Consider the following 25,588-nt stretch of genomic DNA (forward strand, 5'->3'; position numbering starts at 1 on the left):
TTTTGGCGCCCCTGTACCTTGGCGCCCGGGGGCATATGTACCCCACTGCCCCCCCTAAGCTACGCCTCTGTGTCTGAGTGAAAGAAGTGTATGAGCCGGGCATAAATTTTGCATGTGCATTCATCATATCTCGGACCAGAAGCCTATTGATTTTGGATGAATTATGTGGATTAATTAGCGAGGCGCTGTGGAGTAAGAGCGAATGAATCGAAACCGCAGTTTCTGTTTTGGGGGCTCCCCTGACTTTCGATCGACAAGTCTTCGGTCTCTGACCGATATTCTCGTTGTTAACTTATTGCCGATTTGTAATTGTTACGAATAAAATATGAACGTGGTAAAGTGGAATAACAGAAGGAAATTTCACTTTTTAAAGTTTGTTAGACAGGACTCTTGATGTCGAAAAATAACTAGGGATGGGCCGGAATTAGGATCCGGACTCGGATTCGAATCCACGTCGTTCTTACAGAGTCTATAATCAATTTTTTTTTACTAACTAACGCCTATGTTCGTACTTTACCTAATATAAATCTCACTACATACCTTAACTGGTTGAAATTCAAGGTAAGATATGTAACAATATCACTCGTGTGTATTATAAACACTCCTAATAAAAACGACGACAGATATCCAAATAATATAACACAAGTTGAAAACTATTGATAGCTAATATAACAATGACGCGCTAGTCGCCTTCAAACTATCTATTCATTTTGGTATACAGGTGGTACACAATAAAATATGTGTCAGCGCAATATTTTTGGGTTTTCAATTCTCGTAAATAAATATGAAACATGCGCAGAATCAACCCAAGGGGGAATCTCATCAATACCTCTTTTAAATCGAGTTTATTACGTGAAATCCTTTCTCTAAAAAAGAAGCAATGGAAAACATGGAGCGTTTTAGAACGTTTACATGAACTACTAAATTGAAAGCATTGTATTGACGACGAGTGGCATCTCTTTACCATTTGCACATGCGACAAAGTAAATTCAAGGCTAGAAATATCTGGAATTATGGGAAAGCATTGTGGTCAAAAGCTTTTTATTTTTCATATTGACATGTAAGAATTTCTGAATAGCTGCGCAGAATTGACGCAAGGTGGTGGGGACTGGAAATCCAGTTCACAGCCAAGACGCACATTGACCCACGTTTACGTTTGTATTATGGTCGCCAAAAGAAAAATGAAAAACATATTTTTAAATTGATTCAACAGCTATCTGCGGAACCATTGGGCAAAAAATATGAGCTACGACGTATGTTTGCCAGCGCGCGATGCTGTAGTATGGTCAAAAACATGTTTTTCTACTTTTACATTGTGACGTCACGGACTCGGAGGATTCGATTAGAGTCCTTGACTTATTACTCGGATTCGTCGAATCTCTGTAATACCGGACTCGTCCCATTCCTAAAAATAACACGATACAACTTACTCATAGTTGACAAGTCACTTGACATCGTGCCATTTTAGTTTTTTTTTGTGGAAAAATCTCAACCATGACGCAGGCCGCAAAAAGTTGTTTCGCGGGCCGCATGCTCTTTTACCAATCTGAGATCACAGAAGTAACTATATCACTGATACAAGCAATTAGATAAATAAGTGAAGTTTCGCAGGATCCTGAAACTGTTCTAAACCTACGATTACAAGCAATACATTTTTAATACTATTCTGTAGAAATAAATAAACGCTTCCACATTATTTTATTCAAATAGAATATTCAAACTAAGAGCATATGATTGAGTGAGTTGTGGCATTACATAACGCAAGTAGCCCGATGTATGTCCATCAGATCGTCAAGAATCTAGAAAAAAAATTAAATATTTTAACCCTGACTAAAAATAGTAGACTCTCTGATAATGATTTTGGATTCATTTCCCAATGTTAGCAAATTTATTATTTCAATGACATTGGCTGAAAAATCGACTTTTACAATAAAAAGTTGTGCAGATCACGTCACAATACGGTATCACATACCACATTGTATCACGCTAAAAGATATATTGTATTTCTGGCGCTTCAGAAGTATGTGTACCAATATGGAGGTAACTGATTTTGTTCGCCTACTTTACATCAAGTTATGTGAAGGAACTGAAACCTATGAGTAGGGGTATATTCACTTGGCTCACACAGACAGTCCCCGAACTCGTAATAGAACTAAAATAAGGAAAATCGTAATAAAACTATTGCCCAGCCCTAACCTGGTACACATACTATGTGAGTACCATATTCCAGAGAAAAGGGTCGATAAGACAGACTAATTATAAATTGCCTGCTCACTAGTGTCAGGTGTTCGCCCAGGCTTGGTACAAAACTGCTTGGCGGAGGAATATGTAACTAACCCACGAATACACGAAACATTCAACCACTAGCAAACTCGGCGCTGCAATAGGGCAAACGCATTCCGAATACTTATCAGAGTGCATGATAGAGGTAGTAGTTGGTAATATCCCAAATCATACCATACCACACTCATCAATAACAATAAAAATCTCCTTCATGAAAAATTTATCTCATCATTACATACCTGATCAGCAGTAGTTCCAATTTTTCGTGCCAATTCCTGTCTTTCATGAAAACTTAGACCAGTAAATTTCCACAGAAGATCTCCATCTAATATATTTCTCATTGGATTTTGAAGAGATTTTTGTTCTCTCACAACCGTTCTGGAAATACAATATTAAGAATGCAACATTATCAGAAGAAAATTTATCATCAAACTTCATCAATTCAAAAAGAATTATCAAATACCTGAATGATTTTGGATTTAAACCCGCAATGTGTTGAATACCAGATACAATAGCATTCTGCAGCATTAGTAATCTCCTGTAAATTTTCTCAGAAACTGGCAAGATCTCTCCTATTGCACCATCCAATGTACCTACAACATTAAATGGTTCAGTTGCATATGGCCAAACAATTAAAATTGACTATTAGCATTTGAAACACAATTCGTTAGAATTTTCATTAATTATATTTATCTCTAAAATATCAGCATGCTTTCACTTTAATTTCCGATACCAGTTACTGTCTGTTACTACATGTTGTCAGGTTTAGACACGCACTGTTCGAAATATGATTTCAGCTTGTCTTGCTTCCCCAATGTATTAAGAGTGAAAATTTGAGGCAACAGATCGAGAGAACATCAGCCAAGATAATAGTATTGTGACGAGCAGCATTCTCGATACAATGTCACAAACTGAACACTAGATTTTACAATATACATTGTGATTTGTGGGGCCCACTTTTCATATTCGCCAGAGGCTTTATTTTAGATACAATGCTGCGTGCCAAACTCTAGCGTCCATTCTAGGTACTAAGCGTCACACATGCAATGTCACAAAAACCTTGGTTTGTAAACTGGCATGTATAAACAGTTTGTATGCATGGAATAAAAAATATATAATGTAACGAGTTTTCTTACCAAACATTGTTACTTGAGATTTGGAGTAAACTTCGTTTGGTGCATTACTGGCGGTATCAGATGCTACAGTTGAAACCCTCCACATTGTATTTATATGAGCACCAACATGAAAATCGGCTCGTCTGAGTAAACGTGTTCCTCCAGAACTTTCAACAGCTTATGAAAAAATATGAAACAAGTCATAGAAGCTTGCAAATTGGATCCATAAGTAATAGAAAATCCCAGTTCAACTTTCCCATTCGATATACAAGAGACGATGAATAAAGAAAAGACAGTTTGATTAACAGTTTTTCTATTTTGAAGTTTTAAGAAACTATACTAAATCATAATAACACCTTCGCAAACATCTTTGTTTGATGTGTCCTACTGAAATCTAAATATGGAAGAGGTTAAGTAATATTGATTAGTCATAGATCAATATAACAGGTAATCAATCAGGTTTATATGGAAAGAATTTCACGGAAACTGCAGGAGATTGTTTGTATAAAATAAAAGATACCCTACCTTCAGAATTATAAACAAAAAGTGTAACGTTTTTTTCTCTGTCAGAAACGAGAAAAGCCAGTGAAGTTCCGTCAATAATAAGTTGAGTTGCATAAACATCCATTGTTCGAACATCACGGCTTACGACAGACAAAGTTTTATATTGGTCCTGGATGAAGACGTGATAACAAGAAATTTATTTAGAATGCACATTCTCAACTTTCAAAGAAATATTATAGGATTAAATACTATTACTTGTCTGTATGTATGTCAGTTCATTTTATACTGCAGTCAAGATAAGACCAATACCAAATTTCATTTCGTAAATTTGATTACAATACAATTCAGCGGTTTCCAACCGAAGGCCCATGCCCCCCCCCCCCCCCAAGTGGGCCACCGAGGAGTTGGAGGGGACCACAGTGCTTGGAGCAAAATTGATTTCACTTTCCACTTTACATGGGAACACCCTGTTCTTCATAGTTTCATTGCTTGATAAGGTTATTTCAGAGTGTGTTCACACTTTATTGAGCATTAATTGCTAGAACATAATGGGATTTGGAATCTACAAATCATAATAACATTATAAATACTGCTGGAATGATAAAAAGGGGAGCCATGAGTGCCAAAAGCCTCCAGAAGGGAGCCACGTGCCATACTCATACATACTTACATACTGCAATACATATTTCTTTGAAAAACAATCATATTGTGGTTTAAACCCTGTCGCCACTATCGAGTGTATAATTGATGAGATAAGAAATTTAATAAGTATCACAAATGTACATACCTCACTCACATCATAAGTGAACTCTAATTCTTCAAAGCCGAAAAAATTATAATTAGGTAACCGACGTCACATAAGGCAACATTTCTCTTTCATACCTTATATCGAAGCAATGTGATGCTTCTCTGTATGTCAGCAATGAGAGCAAATTCTTTGAAGCTAAATGCATTGATTGTGTAAATTTGTGTATCAACAAAAGCAACACCTTTTAAAGAATTATTGTCGTCCAATCTCCAAACAAACATCTGAAAAAAATAATCCAGAATTTTAAAAATAAATAAAAAGTGATGTTAATTCTTTGGTAAGCAAATAAATTGATTCTACCTTTTGTCCGATTGCTGCAAGTAAATATCCCGACACGCCACATAATGCTGTTACGGGACCTTTGTGTTCATCTGCATATATTTTCTTCAATTTGTTTTTAGTCAGAGGTTGGCCAGGTTCAGGTACAACTTCGATTATTTCAAAGATCAAAATCTGACACAATAACAACATTATTGAATTTGAATGACTTACAACCATGATCTAATTTCAGACAAATAGTCACTCACATATGTTGAGCTGATGCTTTATAGATGATGAAACAGTTGATTGATAATAGAAATCATTTCTAACATATTTTATTTTGAAAACTACAGGATACCCACAAATACAGAACAGATACTTCTTCGAAGTGTAGAAAACAAGGAATCTGATGCGTCCGCACTCATTCAACAGAGACGTAAGAAATTCAAATCTAGTTAAATGAGGCCCGAGGCTGACAAAGAACAACCGAGAATGTCGGTCGAAGACTGAAGACTTATCGATCAAAACTGCGGTTTCGAATCATGACTCTATAGTGACACCGCGTGTCCCATCACTAATTAATTAATAACTCGCTAATTATACGACATAATTCATCCAAAACCAATAGGCTTCTGGTCCGAGATGTGATGAATGCACATGCAGAATCTGGAGCAGATTCAACCTCGCCTTCTTGAGATATTGCGTTCATCTAACAGACATACAGACAGACAAATACCTATCAACATACTCACCGATCTTAAGATCGATAAGTAATAATACTGAAGGATGTATGGGTATTACCGAAAATGTGAAAAGTGGCACATTTACAAACTCAAATCGAAGCTCAATTGGGAACACTGATGCATGAAAACGATCAAAATCACCTACTGTTTTGTATGTATTAGTAGTACAAATTACTCACTCGGCCCCTTGTTCCCATTTCTTCTCCCATAATGTTTGCAGTACCAAGACATAAGTAGTTTTGATGAGATGAATGAAAATTTGTACTTTGTAATGGCACAATGCACATACAAGTTACATGCTCAAATTCATCGAGATCAACCCTGTCGATAAATAAAAAAATATTTATTTAAATCAATCGAGTTCATATCTGATTTGTTTCCTTTTTTCACAATGATTAATTTCATCTGTAAAGACAGATATTAAATCACACTTGATATTTTTTTGTTTGGAAAATCAATTACAGGTAATAACTAACAATGATACCTAACATAAAAGCCCCAACATTGCGTAATTTTTTTAGTAATTATTTCTGATCCATGAGGATTATATATATATATAATATATTTATTATCATACTTGATTACAAAAATAAATATAAATTGACATACTTACTACAGGCATGCTACCTAATTCTAATAATGGCTAGATTGCAATGTCACACTGAATTATAGCCAAGATTGTTATATGTGAACTGCATAATTGCCCAGTTTGACAAAGTGACAGATTAAAAGACATTTGAAACATCGAGAAGAAGAAAAAAATGCTTTTCATCTTACCTGGTATTGGGTACAATCTGCCAATCCACAGGAGAGAATAATTCTAATGAAAACTTTCTTATCGTTGGATAAATAAATCTGTCTCCTTCATCTAAGGATTCATATTCTCTTTCTCCATCTGGTCCCATGAACGGAACTCTTGTACATGGTTCGTCAACGCTGGTAACTAACGCATATATCTAAAAATATACAGTAGCGATTATTAAGTTTTATTAGAATTTTAAGGATGTGTGCAGACCTCTATAATGAAATGTTCTAACAAAATCATCAGTTTAAATAAGGACTGTGAAGCCATATAGAGTTCAACTCGGGAGTCAGAGTTGAAATTTTGTGTTCTTCGTCAAAATTTCAGACATCAAAATAATGATAATCATGGTCAGAATTTCGAACAGTAAGCATTGGGTATACTCTCCATTCTCAGTAGACAAATAAATCAATGCTTTTGTACGCCAGAGTATAGGTGATCAAAAATTGATTTTATCAAGTTGAAATTCGGAGTCAGTTTTGGATTAAAAAAAGTTTAGTAAACTGGAGTCAAAATCGTCTATTGGGTGTAAATTTCCCCAACTTCACACCCCTGGTTCAAATTTCTAATTATGGCTATTTTACTTCAATGTAAAATCACTTTGCTGGAAATACAAAAAGCAACTTCATAGAAAACTGAAAACTTAAGAATCCTTGAATCATATTCAATTGTTCGATCATTTTGGCAATCTAGATAAATTTTATATACTAAAAAAGTCGTTAAAACTCTTTCAAAAGTACACAAATCTTTCTTATACATAATATTACCACCTAACATGAATGAATAAAAATCACTGGATGGAAATATTGGAGATACTGAAGTATTTTAGACTAGAAATTTGGAAAATTCCTAAAATAATTAGTTTAAACTCAAATTATATCTGAACAGTCTCTTAATCAACTCAATTTAATTATAAAAAAATAAAAATAAATAAATACCTTGTGTTCAACAGAATAATTTATGAAATGTGGAGTGCATCTGACAGGAACTTTTCGTACTGGCCATGGATGATCATACAACATATGAGTGGGTAGCACACATATCCGCAACTCACCCTGATAAAAAAAAAACAAGATTCATTTAAATAAGCAGATTCTCACTGATATCATTCAAAATAAATTCCCGAACAAACAGTAAGGCAGATAGATGGATGTAAGGAAATGCAGTAAAACCACAAAATGCAGTGTATCCATCGCCATACGATTACTTACACTGGTTGAATAAAATTCTTTCTTCAGAATATCTGATACAATTTGAAATATGTCTTTGTTTTTATTAAAGGTGATTACCTTATACCTGGCTTTACAAGAACAGATTACAACTTCGAATTAATAACACAAGTGTGGCACCTAGTGTATATCCAAACAAATATGAATATTAGTAACATAAATTTCTTTATACATGTGGCTGTTTCATAAAATGTTTTCTTATTAGTTGACTGCCACCAAATGTTTCTCACCTGACCATTAAAATACAAGAATCCTCTTGGACAATTAATATTATGAAATGGAACAAAGCATGTGACTCTTCCATCAACAATCATTGGATGACAACGTAATGCTCCGCGAACCGTCATCAACAACCAGTGAGGATATGGACCACAAATAAAAACCTGGGAAATGCAATAGGAATAACTATTAAAAAACAAATCTTAGTAATCCAAATTACTTTTAAATTTTTTGATAAAAAGGTAATTTTTTTACAATATGCGCAAAGCAAAGTCACATGCAGTCATCCAGAAGTAAAAGAGACTTATTTCTGAGCAAAGTTACGATGACCAATGGAATGCCAACAAGAGCAACTGAAACTGTATACATTTATGGTGTTGCATTATACACTAGCAAATAAGATTGACGTGAAACCTAAAAACCAATTCATTTCCAATGTGTTGAGTATATGTCTATGTAAAAGCAAAATCATTATTCTTCATTTTATTCATGGAAAAAATGACAAACGTTCATTTGCGTCACTCACCCCTGCATATCCTCCAATGTTTGAAAAATATCGCAACTTTGACACTGAATCCTCTTTTCTTGCTGTTTTTTCATCCTGAGGACTATAGGAACCTGCCATTCTTCTCATTAATTTACCATGGTCAACCTAGTACGAGAAATACACATTTTTTATTGCTTGAATAACAGAAAGGTATCCACAATATTCATCACTGAAAATCACCTTTCTAAATCTGAGTTTTAGCGATGGTCTTTTGAATTTTTTGGCATCAGATTTCGATCGATATGAGAATGCTTCGTATATAAGTAATTCGTCTCCAACTCTGGCCTGAAAAAAGAAATTGAATCCATATTAACAGCATCACTCTATTACAGTGGCTCCAAAACTTTTTACACATGCAGACCAGCAACTTTGATTTAACGTTAAAATGCCATTCGTTTCAGAGGTTGGCACAACATGCTAAGCAATAGGAAAAAGCTAGTCGTCACAATTAAGTGAGCAGGGTACTAAAGTTCTAAGTGGCCACGTGGGGTGGTTCAGTTAACCATTGGCTGGACACGGCTTCCTCCACCATTAATGAATGATAAATGAATAGCTTGTTAACTGTTTCAATACCCTATATGGACAGGTAAATTTGAATGGTACGCAATATGATTGGGCCATCTTCTCGTCTTTTCTCCCCCTCATAATAAATGTGAAAATTGTCCTCTATCCTACTATGCTTACCAATAGATAAGGATGAGAAGCTTCATGACCAAATCCAACCATCATAACTTCCCATACAGGTGGACTACCTTCATATCTGGATTCTGTTTGTTTTTCACTATCTGAAGCTGGTATGGATGAAGTAAAATTAAATTATCCAATTTCTTATTAGATATTATTTCAAATATATTTTCATAATATATACCAGGGATGTACAAGGCGTGTGTGTTCGGTATGGTACGCCATGAGCTTGTCAGATGCCCAGCTCATGGTTCATTAAGAAACTATTTGATTTGACGTCCTTTTGTTAACACCTTTGGCATTCTTCTGTTGCCAGGAAGGATAGTAGGCTACCATTAATTCGCTTTTTCAAGAATTGGAACTTGGTGATATCGCTATTTTTCTTTGTGAAGCCTAACATTTCAAATTTAGTCCATCAAAAACGTCTTCAAGACAGGGCATTAAATTGTTCCAGTGAATAGTTATTATGTGTTTTGATCAAGTTTGTTGTTATGTGTTTTACGGAAGTTTGTTTACATTATGAACTTTACAATATAAACAATTGCGACAGGATTTTTTTAAAAACTTTAGTGCATATTCTCATTTGATTTGTGCACCCCTGGTATATATATATCCATCTCATAAGAATAAAAAATTGTTCGTTATATTTGAATAGTCAATTTCATTGTATAAAAAATAATATTGGCAATCATGCAATTATATAATATGAATAATACTTACTTGAGAATGAGTGAGATGAAGAACTATCAACAATAAGTTTATGGCCGACTGAGAAGCTTTTGATAACATATACGAGTGTTAGATTTGGAACAGTGTAAATCTAGGAAAGAGATTAAGTGCTACAGATCAAAATGCTAAGAGTTAGGAATATGCTCGTCACCACATATCTGATTACCCTACGTGGGTTCACAGGTCCGAATCCCATGGAGAATAAATATATGTGAGAGGATTGCTGGAGTCCCTGCCGCCATAGGGTGGTTCACGTCATCCCTGGTCGGCCATCTTATCGGCTTTCTTCTCCCCTGGGATGAATCCTATCCTATTCTAAAATTGAAATCATCTTAAAACAAGTTTAAAATGAAAGGTTTTTAAATTGTTATAATTGAAAAATAGGTCGGTTATGTCAATGCTTATAACCACAAGGTTATCACGCCTACTGTATTCAGAAAAAAAGTATTATTCCTATTTCTTTTACTTTTCAACATACCTCGAGATTTCTATTTGCTCGTACGAGTATTGCCCAATAGGTGGCATCTTTCTCATTTTCTTGTTTTGAAGATTTCATATTCATAGTATCTGAAGTTGTCGGCATAGTTGAAGACATCTGAAAACTGGATTGTTCTGAGAACATACTTGATTCAGATATTCCATAAAGTAATTCATCTTCTTCATCAACACTTAAGAATAGAATTTATGAAGTTACAAGCAAGAATAAACCAGTGAGATACTGGTACTAAACAAAACAAAATTGAGAATTTTGATACTTCACAACTTGAAATAGGTTTTATTTCAGCAAAATTATCCTCTGTTGTGAATTTAAATCTTTGAGATACTTCACCAAATGCTAATAACGCACAATCATTCAAAACCTAAAATGATTTTTTAATACCTCTTGATGATTGATGCCCAAAATGATATTTGAATAGTGTGTAAACCAGGTTAGGGTTAGGCCATTTTTTTATTCCGATTTTTTCTCATTTTAGATCTATTACAAGTTCGGGTACTGTCTGTGTAGGCCAAGTGATTATACCCCCTGCCCACAGGTTTCAGTCCCTTTGCGCAACTTGATGTAAAGTAGGTGAACAAAATTAGTTACCGGTACCTCCATATTGGTACACACATTTCTGGAGCAGCGATTATAACACTTAAATTATTTAAACTGGTTTTGTACTGTACTTGACAAAGTTGGACTATGCTCTAGTGAAAAACTTGCTTGAACTTTAAGTTATCACATGACTCCATCTTATTAAAGCATCCTTGAGACAGAAGATGAAAGATAGGCATCCTTCCCATAACCGTGTATGAACTCGATTACTTTGCATTCACGAACAAGCTTCTGTCACAATTTTCATGTCTATGTCTCGCACAGAGTAAAATTTAACTCAAATCATATTTAAACAATAAAATTTGCAAATACGTCATAGTCTTTCTCATTGGCTCTGGTTCAGACATTGGCTTGAGTGAAGATGTTGACTTTTCTTTGGATACAAATGATCGATTTGTTTCTGATATACTTTGGTCCATCACTGATGAGTTGGGATCACATTCTTCAGCATTGGTAACGAACATTCCACTTGTATCTCGATACAAATATATTGAATCAACTTGCGGAACCTGAATTTAAAAAAGCTGAAGTGTAAAAATACTCTTTAGGTGTTTGAAGATTTCCCTCGAAAACGAAACACCTCGCTAACGGCGAAGAATTGCTATTATTAGGAATAATTCGAAAATCAGCCGAAATGGTATTCGAATACTTGGATATTCGTATATCCGATTCGTTTTGGACAACCCTGGTAACAGTTAATTGTTATCTTTTATTATATTTGTTGCAACTTATGAAATTAAAGGGATATTCACTAATGTATGAGGAGCCAACAAAATGGGATATTCTTTAAGATGTTTTCTCTATTATAAAGTATGATGTTCCTGTAGTCAAACTATGAATTGTGTCAAATTTAAATCTCGAAAGATCCGGATCCAGACCGCTAGTTGAGTAGCCCTCCTCTAGAATAGCAACTGCTTAGCTATGGATATACAACAAGGTACAAAACGAGAATATCGGTCGGAGACCGAAGACTTATCGATCGAAGTTAGGGGATCCCCTAAAACAGCGCTTTTACTCCATAGCAACACCGTGTGTCTCATTACTAATTAATCAATAGCTCGCTAATTATACGACATAGTTCATTCAAAATCTATAGGCTTGTGATCCGAGATATGATGAATGCACATGCAAAATTTGGAGCAGATTCAACCTCGCTTTCGTGAGATATCGCGTGTATCTAACAGACAGACAGACAAACAAACAAACAAACAGACAGACAAATACTTATCAACAACGATCTTAAGATCGATAAGTGAAAATACTTGATTGATCTACAAACCTGAGGCAATGATGGATTTGAACAATATAATTTCCCAGTATTCTCGCCTTCCTCTTGTTGCAATGTGACAACAACAACTTGACCATCTTCAGTCAAAACAAGGGCATATGGATCACTGACAGAACATCTCACAATCGGAGATCCTGTAATTAGTACATTCAACATTAGGGTCTTAGGAAATAGGAAAGCAAATACAGAATAAACTAGGCAATAAATATTGACATTTGTGAATAAGGTATCTCGCAGTAATTAGAATTCATATGCTCAAAAAATATATAAGTCGTGATCAGTGGCACAGCCAACGGGGGGTTTTCGGGGTCCCCCCCTTTTGAATTTTTTTGAAAACTGAAAAAGTCTCCAATAACGCGTGCAATTGCCTTCTGCTAAAATCACCAATTTTTTTCATCAACGTGGCTTGTTATTTAGGCCATAAACAGCCTTTACATTGGTGTTTATTTCCTCTAAATCAGGAGTGTCAAACTCGCGGCCCGCGGGCGGCATGCGACCCCAGAGAACTTCCAGTGCGGCCCTCGAACGCCAAACAATAACTGTAGTATTTTATTGTAAGTTTTTTTTTATCTAAATTTTTCAAACCTTTCAAAGTGAAATTGATTATTCACACAGAAAACGACAATTTACTGAAAGTAGTTTGGGAAAATCAAAATTTAATTTATTTTCCATTTGACCCAATTATGGATACACTTCAAGCTAGCAGAAAAATACTTGAAAAAAACACTTCAGGGATTAAATGAAACGCGAAGTACATGAAAAAGATGGCATTTTTGAAGAAGAATGGGAGTTGCAATATTTCCGCATTCCAAAGAATTCTAAAGCACATTGGTTTATTTGTCACGTTTCCATCAGTACAATGAAAGAATACAATATAAGTCAGGGGTGGGCACGGTTCGTGGACCAGGGGCCAAAAACTTTGTCCACCTAGACTGGCGGGCTATGTAAGTGTGACGACGGGCCAGATTGAACTACCCAACGAGCTGGATTTGGACAGCGGGCCGTAGTTTGCCCATGTCTGATATGAGTAGACGTTATCCAAATAAACTCAGCAGCCAATATGACAAATTTAAAGATCAACTTTGAACAGAAAATTTTAATGTGTGTATATATTATTATAAATATACAACTACCTAGTTACTACACTACATAAAGTAACCTACCCAATGGGATTTGTATCTGATGTCAGTAGAGTTAAATCTAATGCTTTAACAACTAGACCACCATGCTACCAGGGGAGTAGCCAGGAAGCCAGCTTAGAAAAATTATTATGTTGGATATAAATTTAATTTTTTTACATTTCAAAAAGGAAAGGGGTTCCGACCCGCAAATCCTGGGTACGCCCCCGATGCCAACCACCACCATTGAGCTAAAAATAGGAAAAGTTTGAATAAACGTTGTATTTAGTGGTTCCGTTACTCTCTACAACCATCATAAGTTAAAAAAGTCTATGTTGGTTAATATTTCTAAGCAGAAAATGAAGATTTTATGTGATATTAATGCAATATATCGAAACTTATTTAACCAATAATTCAATTGACTTATAATTCCAAGAATTGAAATTACCAATATCGAGTGGGACATGTTGAATCTGTTTAAGACCTTCAACAAGCCATATTCCATTTGAACAAACTTGTATTGTGTATCTTCGCAATACTTTATTTCCATCACGTAAACACATATTGCAAACATAAATAGTAGATTGAGAAGTACAAAAACCACTTTCTTCAACTTCCATAATCTCTCGTCCTGTTTCTAATACCTGGAATGAATAATAAATAGATAAGCTATTTCTTATGAAACACGTAAGATAAACACGCAGAACGAAAATATAAAACGAAAGTACTACCTGGGCAACCACCCCTTATGACATACAGAGTATAAATACAAACTACAAAGAAATACTCTCTATCTGGGAATTACTAACAAAAAAATTTAAAATACACAAAATAATTTCATACCAATGTTGAATCTTCTCTACTCAATACCAAAAATCCATGATATTCTTCCTTACTTTCCTTATCTGTGGACTGCAAAATAGGAAATTGATAAATTGATTTATCTAGTGTAGTGGTCGTCAATCAGGGCTCGGCAAAACCCCAAGGTTTCGGCACAAACAGGCAAAGATTAAAACCAAAAGGACTTTAAAACAACATTTTATTTGGACTAACCCTAACCCTATCATAACAGTTGCTGTTTTAATGCGGTCGCCATTATGACAATCGCTGTTTTGACAGTCGCTCACTTGATTACGTCGCTATTATGAAGTCGCCATTATGACAGTCGCTATTTGGAACCCGAGCCATCTGAAACAACTGGTTAACTATTCTCGTCATACCCAACATGGCCGTGGTTTGTGATATGATTAAGCGTGATATAATCATAGGCTTTCCTTCTATGAATATGAAATTCCTTTTACGGTATATCTTACAACAACATCAAGTTTTCAAGCTAAGGTAACAAGTTTCAGCTCAAAATCCTACTGCAAAAATATTCTACCTCATCTTTTGATTTAATAGGACCTTTCACCGTCCACATGTCGATACATCCAGGCAGTTGAAACGTTGTGACTACTTGTGGCTTCATAGTTCGTTGAACAACTGATAAAGCTCCGTTTTTGCCTTTTCCGGATAAGATAACAAGTTCCAGGTCTGATTCTTTTTGAGGTGTAAACTGATAAAAATGTTGAAAACATGACGATTTGTTAAATTTTCAAATCAGAATTAGAAACCGTAAAATCGGAATTAGATTTATACATAGGGCAAGATTCAGATTGTAGCTGATAATTCAAAAAAAATTGAAGAACACAAAATTGCTAAATTACAAAATGAAATTATATAAAATTATAACTAAATAGCCTACTTGAATACTTTATTTTGAAAACTCCAGTTTTCACAATGAAAAAATCATGTACATCAATATAAAGTAATAAAAGTAGAAAAAGCATAATTTTTATTAAAAAATTAGGCGGTGAAAACAAAAGTGCTTTTCGTATTCGTGCTATTGATTGCAAGAATAGAAGACATGCTATATTGTAATGATGAATTAATCGCATATTTATCAGATAAGTTATCATTTTTACCCAAAAAAGCAAAAAATCTCGACTTACTTCCTCAGACAACAATGCAGGTTCTCCAAGTTCTGAAGATCCACAAGGTCCAATGTTCAATATACTATCACAAACCTGAAAAATGAAACAAATAATCTCTTCACACATAGCCTAACAATGTATTCAGCAATGTCCGAAACCGTATAATTTCATATCCCAAATACCATCTAAAAAAATATTCAAGAATGGAATATTAAATACATTCTCAATTAGATCATGCTGAATAGAAAAATTAAAAAAATTTGAACAAATCAATGCATTTACATTTTTAAAGCATATGATATGGAAGTAAAGATATTGGTATTTCTCTTTTTATTGTTATCAGCAGTTCGAATGAAGTTATTTTTCTGGTTCGATTGTCGGCTGTCAAAATGACAAATTTTATAATTGAAATATTTCAAATTATTTTTAAAATCAAATATTTATACATAATAAGCAAAGTTGTAAGTGTTTAGATCATTTTAAAGATTTTTTACTCAGCTAGCAATATTATCAGTCTAGCTAGTATGTAGTGTTGGTGCCCAAAATACCTCAAATGTATATGAAAAAAGTTGTCCAGAACTTGCAGTACTAATATCTCGTCCATAAACTTCTAGATCATCTGCATCATCAGCCGCTAAAATTGAAAACAATAAAGTCAATCAGGACATACCGGTCGGTACCTACATTATCCAAGTTTAAAAACAAATAGCAATATATTTATTCTTACTCAATGGGTGGTAGCAGTGATGACTATAAACAAATGATTCACTACTCTGAATATAATTTGAAATATTATTTTTGATTTTGAAATCTTCAATAAATTCTTAATCAGGTCATGTTCACTACTTGCAAAAATTAGTGTTAACCAATACAAATTAAATTTGGTAACACAGAATGATTCAATAAAAAAAAATTTTCGACTGGTTTTCTATTTTATAGAGTTGAATGAAGAATGATAATCACATTCAAAAGTTTAAAATTCTTGCAAAAAAAGTATTCACTACACCAAATATAACCAATTTCGATTGTTTACAAAAATATAAATCGTGTGGGTCATGGCTGGTAAAAAGTATGAGGTGGACTATAGAATGTTTCATTCTGGAATGACATAAAAATTTAAATATTGAAGCACATTGACATACCACGAAATCATCAATTAGAACTTACCAGCCCAATCTGCAGCTGTATTCAATCGTTTGCGCTTCGAGGCTGGTTCACTTGTCAAAGCCTTTTGAACAGAATATTTTTTCAATTAAAATCATGAAATATAACAAGTTTCATAATGACATAGTTCAAATTACCTTCTCTTCTCTACTTATTTCCATCCTTGCTGCTTCAGTGTAACGAAGTAACAGAGAATTACCAAGTCTCGATCCAAGAAATAAATATCCTTCTTCAAGTAGAGTTATCTATATAGATGTATTTACACAAATATGTTATAAATGAACTATTCAATCAAAATGAAAATAGTCATTACTCATGATGGAGATTATTTTCCCCAGTCAGTAAAAAACGACCCATACCACATGTCCACATTGTAAGAATAAAAAACATACACTTCTGCAGTGAATGGGAAGATGCAGAAAACTACAGCGGGTTATCGAGCAGTGGCAAACAAATATATAGATGTATCAAACAAACTAAGACTCCTAAGATAAGATGAAAATGAACTTACACAAGTAGTTAAAACACTTGCAGCAGCTTTCTCTATATGGAAACTTCGGACACTTCTCATGCTATCTACTACAAGGGATATCACATATCTGAAAAAAGATGACACATTTGTATCAAGCCATGTAATTTGGTTAAGTATTTGATTATTACTACAACTCACAATTCTCCTCCTTTCAAAGTTACAACAAGTCTGTCCGGTGACAAAAATACAGCTTTGCTAAGATCAAGCGTTATTGCGAGCCCATCTTGGATTTCTGAGATTTAAAATGAAAATTTATCAGATTGGTCATTCATCATGGTGTACTCCCAATTTCATGCCCTACAGTAATTGATTTGATGACTTTTACTGCCCATTCTAATGAGCTAATATTAATTAAAATGAGGGTTTTTTAATCATAAAGTTAGCCGGCTTCAGTTTAAAATTGGCTATGACAAACAGTTACATAATAGAGTATATTCATTGTGATTTACTCACTCAATGGAAATGATGTTGAGTTCTTTGTGTGTGAGTTGAGTGACATACCATGGGGAGGACAACTTTGATTTAAATATATCATTGAAGATACAGCGAAAATTAAAACTCCTCCTGAAATCCAATTGAATGATTTGATATAAAAAGAGTTTATTGAATTACTGCTATATAGTATTAAGTACAATTTACTAATAGAGTCAGCAGTCACATTTTCAATATGTTTCTGGGGTTGAAATATCATGAATAGCAAACCTTAATTAATTAATTAAAACTTGTTTGTGAAAGAAGTCAAGTCAAATTATGCATGCTATCCCCAATTTCATTGTACTCAATTTACCTACATTAGTCTTTCCAAATTAGTGTAATTTTCTATTTAAAACATTGTGCACCAATTCCTACAGGATAGGATAATTCCATTAGAAAAAGACTTACCTATAGGCTTTGGAACTGCATAAACATATTTACAATCATATGGTAGGGAGCCAAGTGACCAGATAACTGGATGTAATTTTTCACTCACATTGAGTGATATTGCTATAATATTGCAGGTATCTTGACGAACAGCGATTCGACTGAAACAAAATATAAAATTTCTCAAATAAAAATAAAGCATCACAATTGAAAATTTAAGATTGGATATGTGAGAGCACTCGAGAGTGTTTAACTTTATTGAAAATAGTAAGTAAAAATTACCCTGATTTCATAGTAATTAGATTATGAAACAAACTAACATAGAATAATGAGATTTCCAAAAATAATTTTAATCTCATTAGTGATTTAGCTACTAGGAAGAATGATAATAGAAGTGTACACTTCAAAAGTATGCACAAAAATATATTCTCCTGTGGAAAAACCTAGAATATCTGGGAGTTACTCTTTCTATATAATAACTTAATCCATGCAAAGAAATAAAAAAATTTGGCCAAAAATATCATTGCTCACCCTGCCCATGTCCTCAGAGATTCAAACAAAATCAGCAACGTTGGTTCATAATATCCATGTAAAAATTTCATATCTTTCACAATCTGAACTTGAGGATCAACTTCCTTCAAATTTATCTCATAACTTGATAGAACATGACCCCGAGTTCTGTTGCAATTGAAAGATATTATCAATAGAAAATGCAAAAACCCCAAATAAGGTATTACCAAAAATCTATAAGCATATAATAGGAGCACAATCAAGCTTTGGATGAAGTATATTTACTGAAGTTGATTCGAAGCAATACGCAGATAAACTATAGACAGTTAGGAACCCAAAACAAGCCAAAAATCTCTATATTCCATGATATTTCAGATTTACGAGAGTTAAAAAAAATTCAACTAAAAAATTCCAGCTATGGAAAATGCTCTATATTGAACATTGCATACGGAAAACTTCAACTCCGACCTCCATTGTTAATAATTGTTGATTTGAGTGAAAACTTTCATGGTGGCGATTTGTGTAGAACCTGATAACTTGTAATTTGTTTATAAAAACATCATCTTGATTCTAAGATTACTTAGCTAAAAAATGTAGTAAAACATACCCTGCATTTGACAGTCCAACAGAATCATCAGTTACAACAGCAGTTTCACGGGTTCGGAATGGAAGTATTGCAATATTAGTACTTGTCAGTTGCATGCAAGCACAACGATTTTCTGGATCAGTGCAAATTTTTGGGATGGTGTTTCTGCTCACAGAACCGTTCTAAAATGATATGTTGGATTACTTTAAATAATCGAAATGATGTCAGAGCCAGGGGTTTCAAACCTAAATCCTTAATCTGTGATGTCAAAACAGTCAGGCCATTGCACCAATGAAATGAAGAAAGAAGATTTGCAATGTTTGAAACTTCAAAATATAAGAAATGGTATGAAGAATCCTATTGTATTAAATGGTTAAATTATTATCAAGATATTGAGCATGGCATCCTTATACATACGAATATCAAACGGTACATCAAATAAAAAGTTAAACAGACACAGAATTTTCTAGGAAATCTGTAAATACATACTTACCTCAGACAAATCTTCTTCAAAATAATGAAGTGAAGAAGTTTTAATTTCAAATGTTGATTCATCAAATTCAATAACAGAAAGCTGAATAAGAAATTTTCACACTTCACAATAGCAAATATTTAAAAAAAAAACAGTACGCCAGTTTAAAAATAAACAAAAAATATAAGTTCGACTTGTATTTACCATGACTTATGAAAATTATAACAATTTAATAGTTTTTGGCATGTTCTTGTACAGGCTCAAGATAGTTTTAAAACTTTGACACAGCCTGTATATTTTATATAATTCAAATACAAAATGAAAAAATGAATGAGTTCAACACACCTTAGCATACTTGAAGCTGAGCAGAATTGAATCTTTCGCACATCCTGCAAATCGGACTTTTTTCATTGACTGAATATTTCCATGTAGCTGCCATGTTCCAATTTGCTCCAATTTATCTTTACGTACTTTTTCTGTATAGATATTAACGACATATGATGTGAAAGTTAGTAACGACATTTTTCGAAATGGACAACTGGAGGAATCAAGATCAAAGATGTAATAATAGATGATATAAATAGTCAAATGAATATTATACACCCCGTTTGTAAAAGTATTTAAAAATGTATTGATTTCGACAAGAAAATGGACATTTTAATATTGGTCCAGTCAAGCAATGGAAAACTAAAATTTATTAAGTCACTTATGAAGTTACAAATTCAAGCAATCACATACAGACATAATCACTTCTTTATATTATTGCCCACCTAATGCAAATTCTGTTAAATAGATTTTCTGTTGAGCCAATATATCCCCCCCTTCCTGCCTTCCCGAAAAAGGGAGGAAAAAAAAAATATTCAGATATTGTTTGTTTTCTGATAATTTTATTGACAGCTATGACATCGATTTGTTAAAATGTTTTTAGAAATTATTGGATGGACTAGGATGAAATTTTTTAAGATTCATTAAAAAGCAAAAGGTTTACAATAAAGAGGCAGAAAATTAAAAGGTACAGGCATTGCAGCATTGTAATTGTAACATTAGATATTCTAATATTATTACTCAGGTAAAGGCAGTGGAAATAATTACAAAACAATCCCAACTTGTATGAATATACCTTTCTCATCTTTGGTGACGATCTGGAAAAATAAAATGTGAATTTAGTCAAATTAATTAAATTTAATTTTACTGCTGGTTCACTACCAAATCAGCAAATTCAGAAATAAGCCAAATATTCTGACTCAAATTATGGTGATACAAGGTAAACTTCGTAAAGGATAATGAAAATATGATAACATTTCTGCATTTTGTCAAATACAGTGATGTAAATATCAAATGTTCATTTTTGCAGTATTTCTGTATTTCGTCAAGTAGCCTAGAGAAATAGGATGAAGATGCCTAAAATAGAGGATCTAACTGCAATATATACTTACTTCTAACTTTTTCCTCAATCTGTAAATAGTTAATTGTGAAGCAGCAGAAACAACTAAGTCCTCGTATTTCTCTGAAGTGAAATTACAATGCAAGCAGTTTTCTATCCCTGTTGGAGGATGGAGTTGTCTGTACCACGCATACATCACGCTGTAGTCTACTAGCAGTACACCAAAACCCTACTATGCTATCAGAAACGTCGATTTCAGGATTTGCAGCTGAAGAAAAAATCTATGAACAATTAGATGAAAGGACAAACAATTTCAGAAATTCAAAGTTTGCTAGCGAACCGCGAAAATTCAGAAAATATGAGAGAAGTCGGTCTGGATTGTTTTTCCGACCTCCGACCCCGGAATTTCATCTATATGGATGTTCCCCGGACATTGATTTCCATTGTTTATTGCCCTAACAATGACCAATCAGCACTAAGTTAACAATGACGTAATAATTGCAATTTGTGGTAGGGTACCTTTCTGATTTTTGTCAGCTTGTAGTAGACTAAAGTTTTTGTTCTTTGGGATCATTAATAAACTGAGTTTTGTCCAATCTGTCTCTTACTTTGGTTGATTGCAAAATGCCAGTGTGACCCAGGGTTTCCTTTCTAGTTCTGTAGTTGCGTTGTGGTTACTGGTTTACGCCGTATAGTGGTGCATGTTCAGATGTTTAGGCTATTAGTCTACATAGATCTGTAGATTTGGGACTTTAACAGACAAATTATTTGAAGTGAAAATTTAAATTTTGATCAACATTAGGTTGGTGGAACAGTTGAGCAAAGTTAGTGGCATCGAAGTTCTGAAGTTCCTCATATCACGTTTTGGTATGAATCGATTATGGGATACCGGTAACGTATTTTGTTTTTATCAATTATTTTTTCGTCTATTGCTATCGTCTATCGTTTATGGCAGTATGAAGTCGAAATAAACTTATACTTATAAAGTAAAAAAAATGGAACTAATTATTCTCATTGTGTGTGTTATCAGTGGAATTGTGGCATGGGTTAATATTTATGTCACCTAGTATATACCTTTTACATATTTTTTAACTATTGCAAAAATGTTCAAAATTAGGCTAAATGCGTTCATGAATGTTAATCATGCTCAACAAAGTGAAAAACCCTGTTAAATAAAATAACCTTATCAAGCAATGAAACTAGGAAGAACGAGCATTTAGGGGTTCTTGTCAAGTAAGATCAGTTTTGCACACAGCATTGTGGCCGGTTCCTTTAATTACCGGAACGGACCCTAAATTACCGGAACGGACCGGAACGGGGTGGAAAACATACATAAACCTACCGGAACGGACCTTTAGATGTCTTGCAAATGTCATTTCATATACTTCCATGCAATTTTTATATTAAATCGGCAAACTTGGGGGGGTACAGTGGTAAATTTGATTTTTCTTAATTACCGGAACGGACCCTAATTTGCCGGAACGGAGTGGAAAACCAACATAAACCTACCGGAACGGCCCTTTAGATGTCTTGCAAATGTCATTCCATATACTTCCTTGCAATTTTTATAATAAATCGGCAAACTTGGGGGGGACAGTGGTAAAATTAATTTTCTTTAATTACCGGAACGGACCCTAATTTGCCGGAACGGAGTGGAAAACCTACATAAACCTACCAGAACGGACTTGTAAATATCTTGCGAAGGACATTTTATGTCCCTCCAAGCGATTTCCCAAGTAAAATGGGAAAATTGAGGAGGATAGAATGATAGAAAATAACAATTTCATTTTACGCCACCTAGCGGATGTAAATTGAGCAATGAATTCCTGAATCATCTCTTATCAATATGAATTGATGATAAAAATTGATAATCAAAACCTTCTTACATGTTATTAGTCTTTAATTTTCCTTGTAGATAAGATAACGTAGTCATAGATTCAGATTGAAACAAATAAAAATTGTTTCCACAAACATTCTTGTGCAGGTATTGTAACTATGTAGCACAATATGAATATCCACCTAAATCTGTCATTCATAGAGATGATGTTGTTATTTAAGTTCGTGTCACCCGTAAGACTGCTGTTCGGGCACTGTAATCTACCTTGATAGATTGCATATTGCTTCGTGTCCATATATTTGAGCATCGTCCTCTTGTTTACCTACATACATACAAATCTGATCCTCTAAAATGACTTCTCAAAATACTTGAATTTAAAATTTCAGCATAGGAAAATGCGAGAGTTGACCACGAGTTGAAAACGATTGTCGCTATAGCCTTTATAGCGAGGACGGTTCAAAGTGCTCCTACTGATTTGTCTACTGATAACACAGCTTCGAGCCTCCAAAGTTGAAATGCAGCAGGACTGGCGCTGGGCTGTTCGTCATGGCCGGAGATTTCTTTGCGACAGAAAAGCGACCTATGTGCCATTTCGAATCACGAATTTAAAGCAGATTATTTACGATTCTTGTAATTGTACTCCTAGTTTTTATATCTTCTCCATCAACCTGCCAAGGATAGAATACCAAGCCAGTTCGACGATTTTATCGGTATGTACAACTTGTATTTTATATAAGGATTAATATATTTATTGAAGTTTACTTCGAATGAGGAAATGGTGTCCATATTTTAAAAGTGTCTTTGTTGCAAAACGCTAAGATCTTGAATGTATATAATATATGAATGAGTCAGAATGATAATTTTTAATTGTACTAGTCGATATCAAAAATACCTTTATTACTTTTAACTAAGAGTTCCATTTTCTGGTTCAGATATTCAACGCAAACGTCAAAAGACAGCCTACTACGCTATGTCTAGTGCAATAAGATACCCATGTGCCACCTGTTCCATTGAATGTATTGACGAGTGCATTGAATGTGAAATGTGTGAGACCTGGACACATGCTTCCTGTCTTGGAGAACAACCAAAAGTCATGGAAGTATGGAGCAAGAAAGACATGCACTTTTTATGTGCAAGGTGCTTGTGCCCGAATCAAAAGTTCGATTACGACATGGCGTTACGGATGTTAGCAGGTCGCCCTTACTTGACCAAATCGTTGCAATGTTTGTTAGACAATCATCAAGTTATACCCTTAGAAGCACCACAATCTGAGAATCATATAAGAGAATGTTCAGTGTCTAAGAATATTTTGCAAAAGTTTCATTCAATCATGCTGGACTGTTTTACTCAATGTACGTAGAAGGCGATGGAAACTGCTTGTACAGGGCAGTATCCGTCTCGTTATATGGAACACAAGACTATCACAAACATTTACGCCTCTTGACAGCAATTGAAATTATGGAACATCAAGAATTTTACGACATAGAATTTCCTGCTTTCAAAAACCCGATTGATGATGATCGGGTTGTGACATCAAAATACTCGGATTTGATACATTCAGCTCGAACGGATGGATGTTTTTCAGAAATGATGCACATGTATGGCTTGAGTTCAGTTATCAAAGCTTCGATTCAATCTTATTACCCTCAAACCAGCGCCAACGTTTTCCTAAGCCAGCCTTTCACAAGGAAAATTTGTGGCCGTGACGTCAGAGCCACGCAACAATCGAAAACGACAATACTGTGGACCCAAATGACGATTCCTCCAACAGCCAAAGATTTTAGAACAAATCATTTTGTACCTCTCCTCGAAGTACCACTTCAAAAATACGATACGATTTTAATTCCGGATTCCCCTAGTATACTATCGGACTCGGAAACATTTTGTAATGATGACAAATTAATATCAGACGAGTCGATCAGCAAAGATGAACATGTTGATGCAGCAAATGACTCTGCAACTGTAGGTGTTGTAACTCCTGACATGCCTCATTCTATATCCGATACATGCAGAGTATCCAATAATCGAGGCGTTCCTCTGCCAAACGGAAAATTCCTAAGCTTGGAACATATTATTCAAATTTTTGGCCGTTGTGAACCAGGCACGGTGTTACCTGAAATTCCAACTGGTAGCAAAGAAAATGTATATTTTCTCATCACAAACACCAAAAATGCAGAGAATCGTAGGAATGGATACCGAAGCGAATTTTCGGACGATTGTGGCAAAAACCTCCACTGGCAGAACGAATTTGAGCATGAGTTCCTACGTTTAAGTTGGTGAAAAATTATAAGAAAGCACGTTTTATATTTTGCGTATAAATTTCGAGACCTAGTGGGGAAATTAACAATCTGCAGCTAAGTCAATAGCATATTAGTAAATTTTGAAGGAGTCATTTTAGATGATCAGATTTGTATGTATGTAGGTAAACAAGAGGACGATGCTCAAATATATGGACACGAAGCAATATGCAATCTATCAAGGTAGATTACAGTGCCGGAACAGCAGTCTTACGGGTGACACGAACTTAAATAACAACATCATCTCTAATAATGACAGATTTAGGTGGATATTCATATTGTGCTACATAGTTACAATACCTACACAAGAATGTTTGTGGAAACAATTTTTATTTGTTTCAATCTGAATCTATGACTACGTTATCTTATCTACAAGGAAAATTAAAGACTAATAACATGTAAGAAGGTTTTGATTATCAATTTTTATCATCAATTCATATTGATAAGAGATGATTCAGGAATTCATTGCTCAATTTACATCCGCTAGGTGGCGTAAAATGAAATTGTTATTTTCTATTATTCTATCCCCCTCAATTTTCCCATTTT

The 25,588-nt window shown here is 34.3% G+C and overlaps 1 protein-coding gene across 1 annotated transcript; it reads right to left on the reverse strand.

The window, feature by feature from the left end:
• Nucleotides 1-1,652: 1,652 nt before the first annotated feature.
• LOC120337919 (cleavage and polyadenylation specificity factor subunit 1-like) lies at nt 1,653-21,289 on the reverse strand. The gene is made up of 35 exons (XM_039405825.2): nt 20,961-21,289; nt 20,645-20,666; nt 19,870-20,000; nt 19,546-19,626; nt 19,074-19,234; nt 18,488-18,634; nt 17,978-18,117; nt 17,549-17,659; nt 17,234-17,327; nt 17,075-17,162; nt 16,701-16,808; nt 16,567-16,627; nt 15,948-16,033; nt 15,418-15,492; nt 14,808-14,981; nt 14,270-14,338; nt 13,875-14,070; nt 12,300-12,442; nt 11,333-11,529; nt 10,403-10,592; nt 9,916-10,015; nt 9,196-9,302; nt 8,692-8,796; nt 8,491-8,616; nt 7,976-8,128; nt 7,455-7,571; nt 6,492-6,670; nt 5,894-6,035; nt 5,011-5,163; nt 4,785-4,931; nt 3,924-4,071; nt 3,420-3,575; nt 2,747-2,876; nt 2,523-2,661; nt 1,653-1,799 (listed from the first exon to the last, which is right to left on the reverse strand). The coding sequence occupies exons 1-35, from the start codon at nt 21,102-21,104 to the stop codon at nt 1,752-1,754; spliced, it is 4,368 nt and encodes a 1,455-aa protein (XP_039261759.2). The 5' UTR covers nt 21,105-21,289; the 3' UTR covers nt 1,653-1,751.
• Nucleotides 21,290-25,588: the final 4,299 nt, after the last annotated feature.

Source organism: Styela clava, chromosome 10 (genome assembly GCF_964204865.1).
Source record: "Styela clava chromosome 10, kaStyClav1.hap1.2, whole genome shotgun sequence".
Classification (NCBI taxonomy): Eukaryota; Metazoa; Chordata; class Ascidiacea; order Stolidobranchia; family Styelidae; genus Styela; species Styela clava.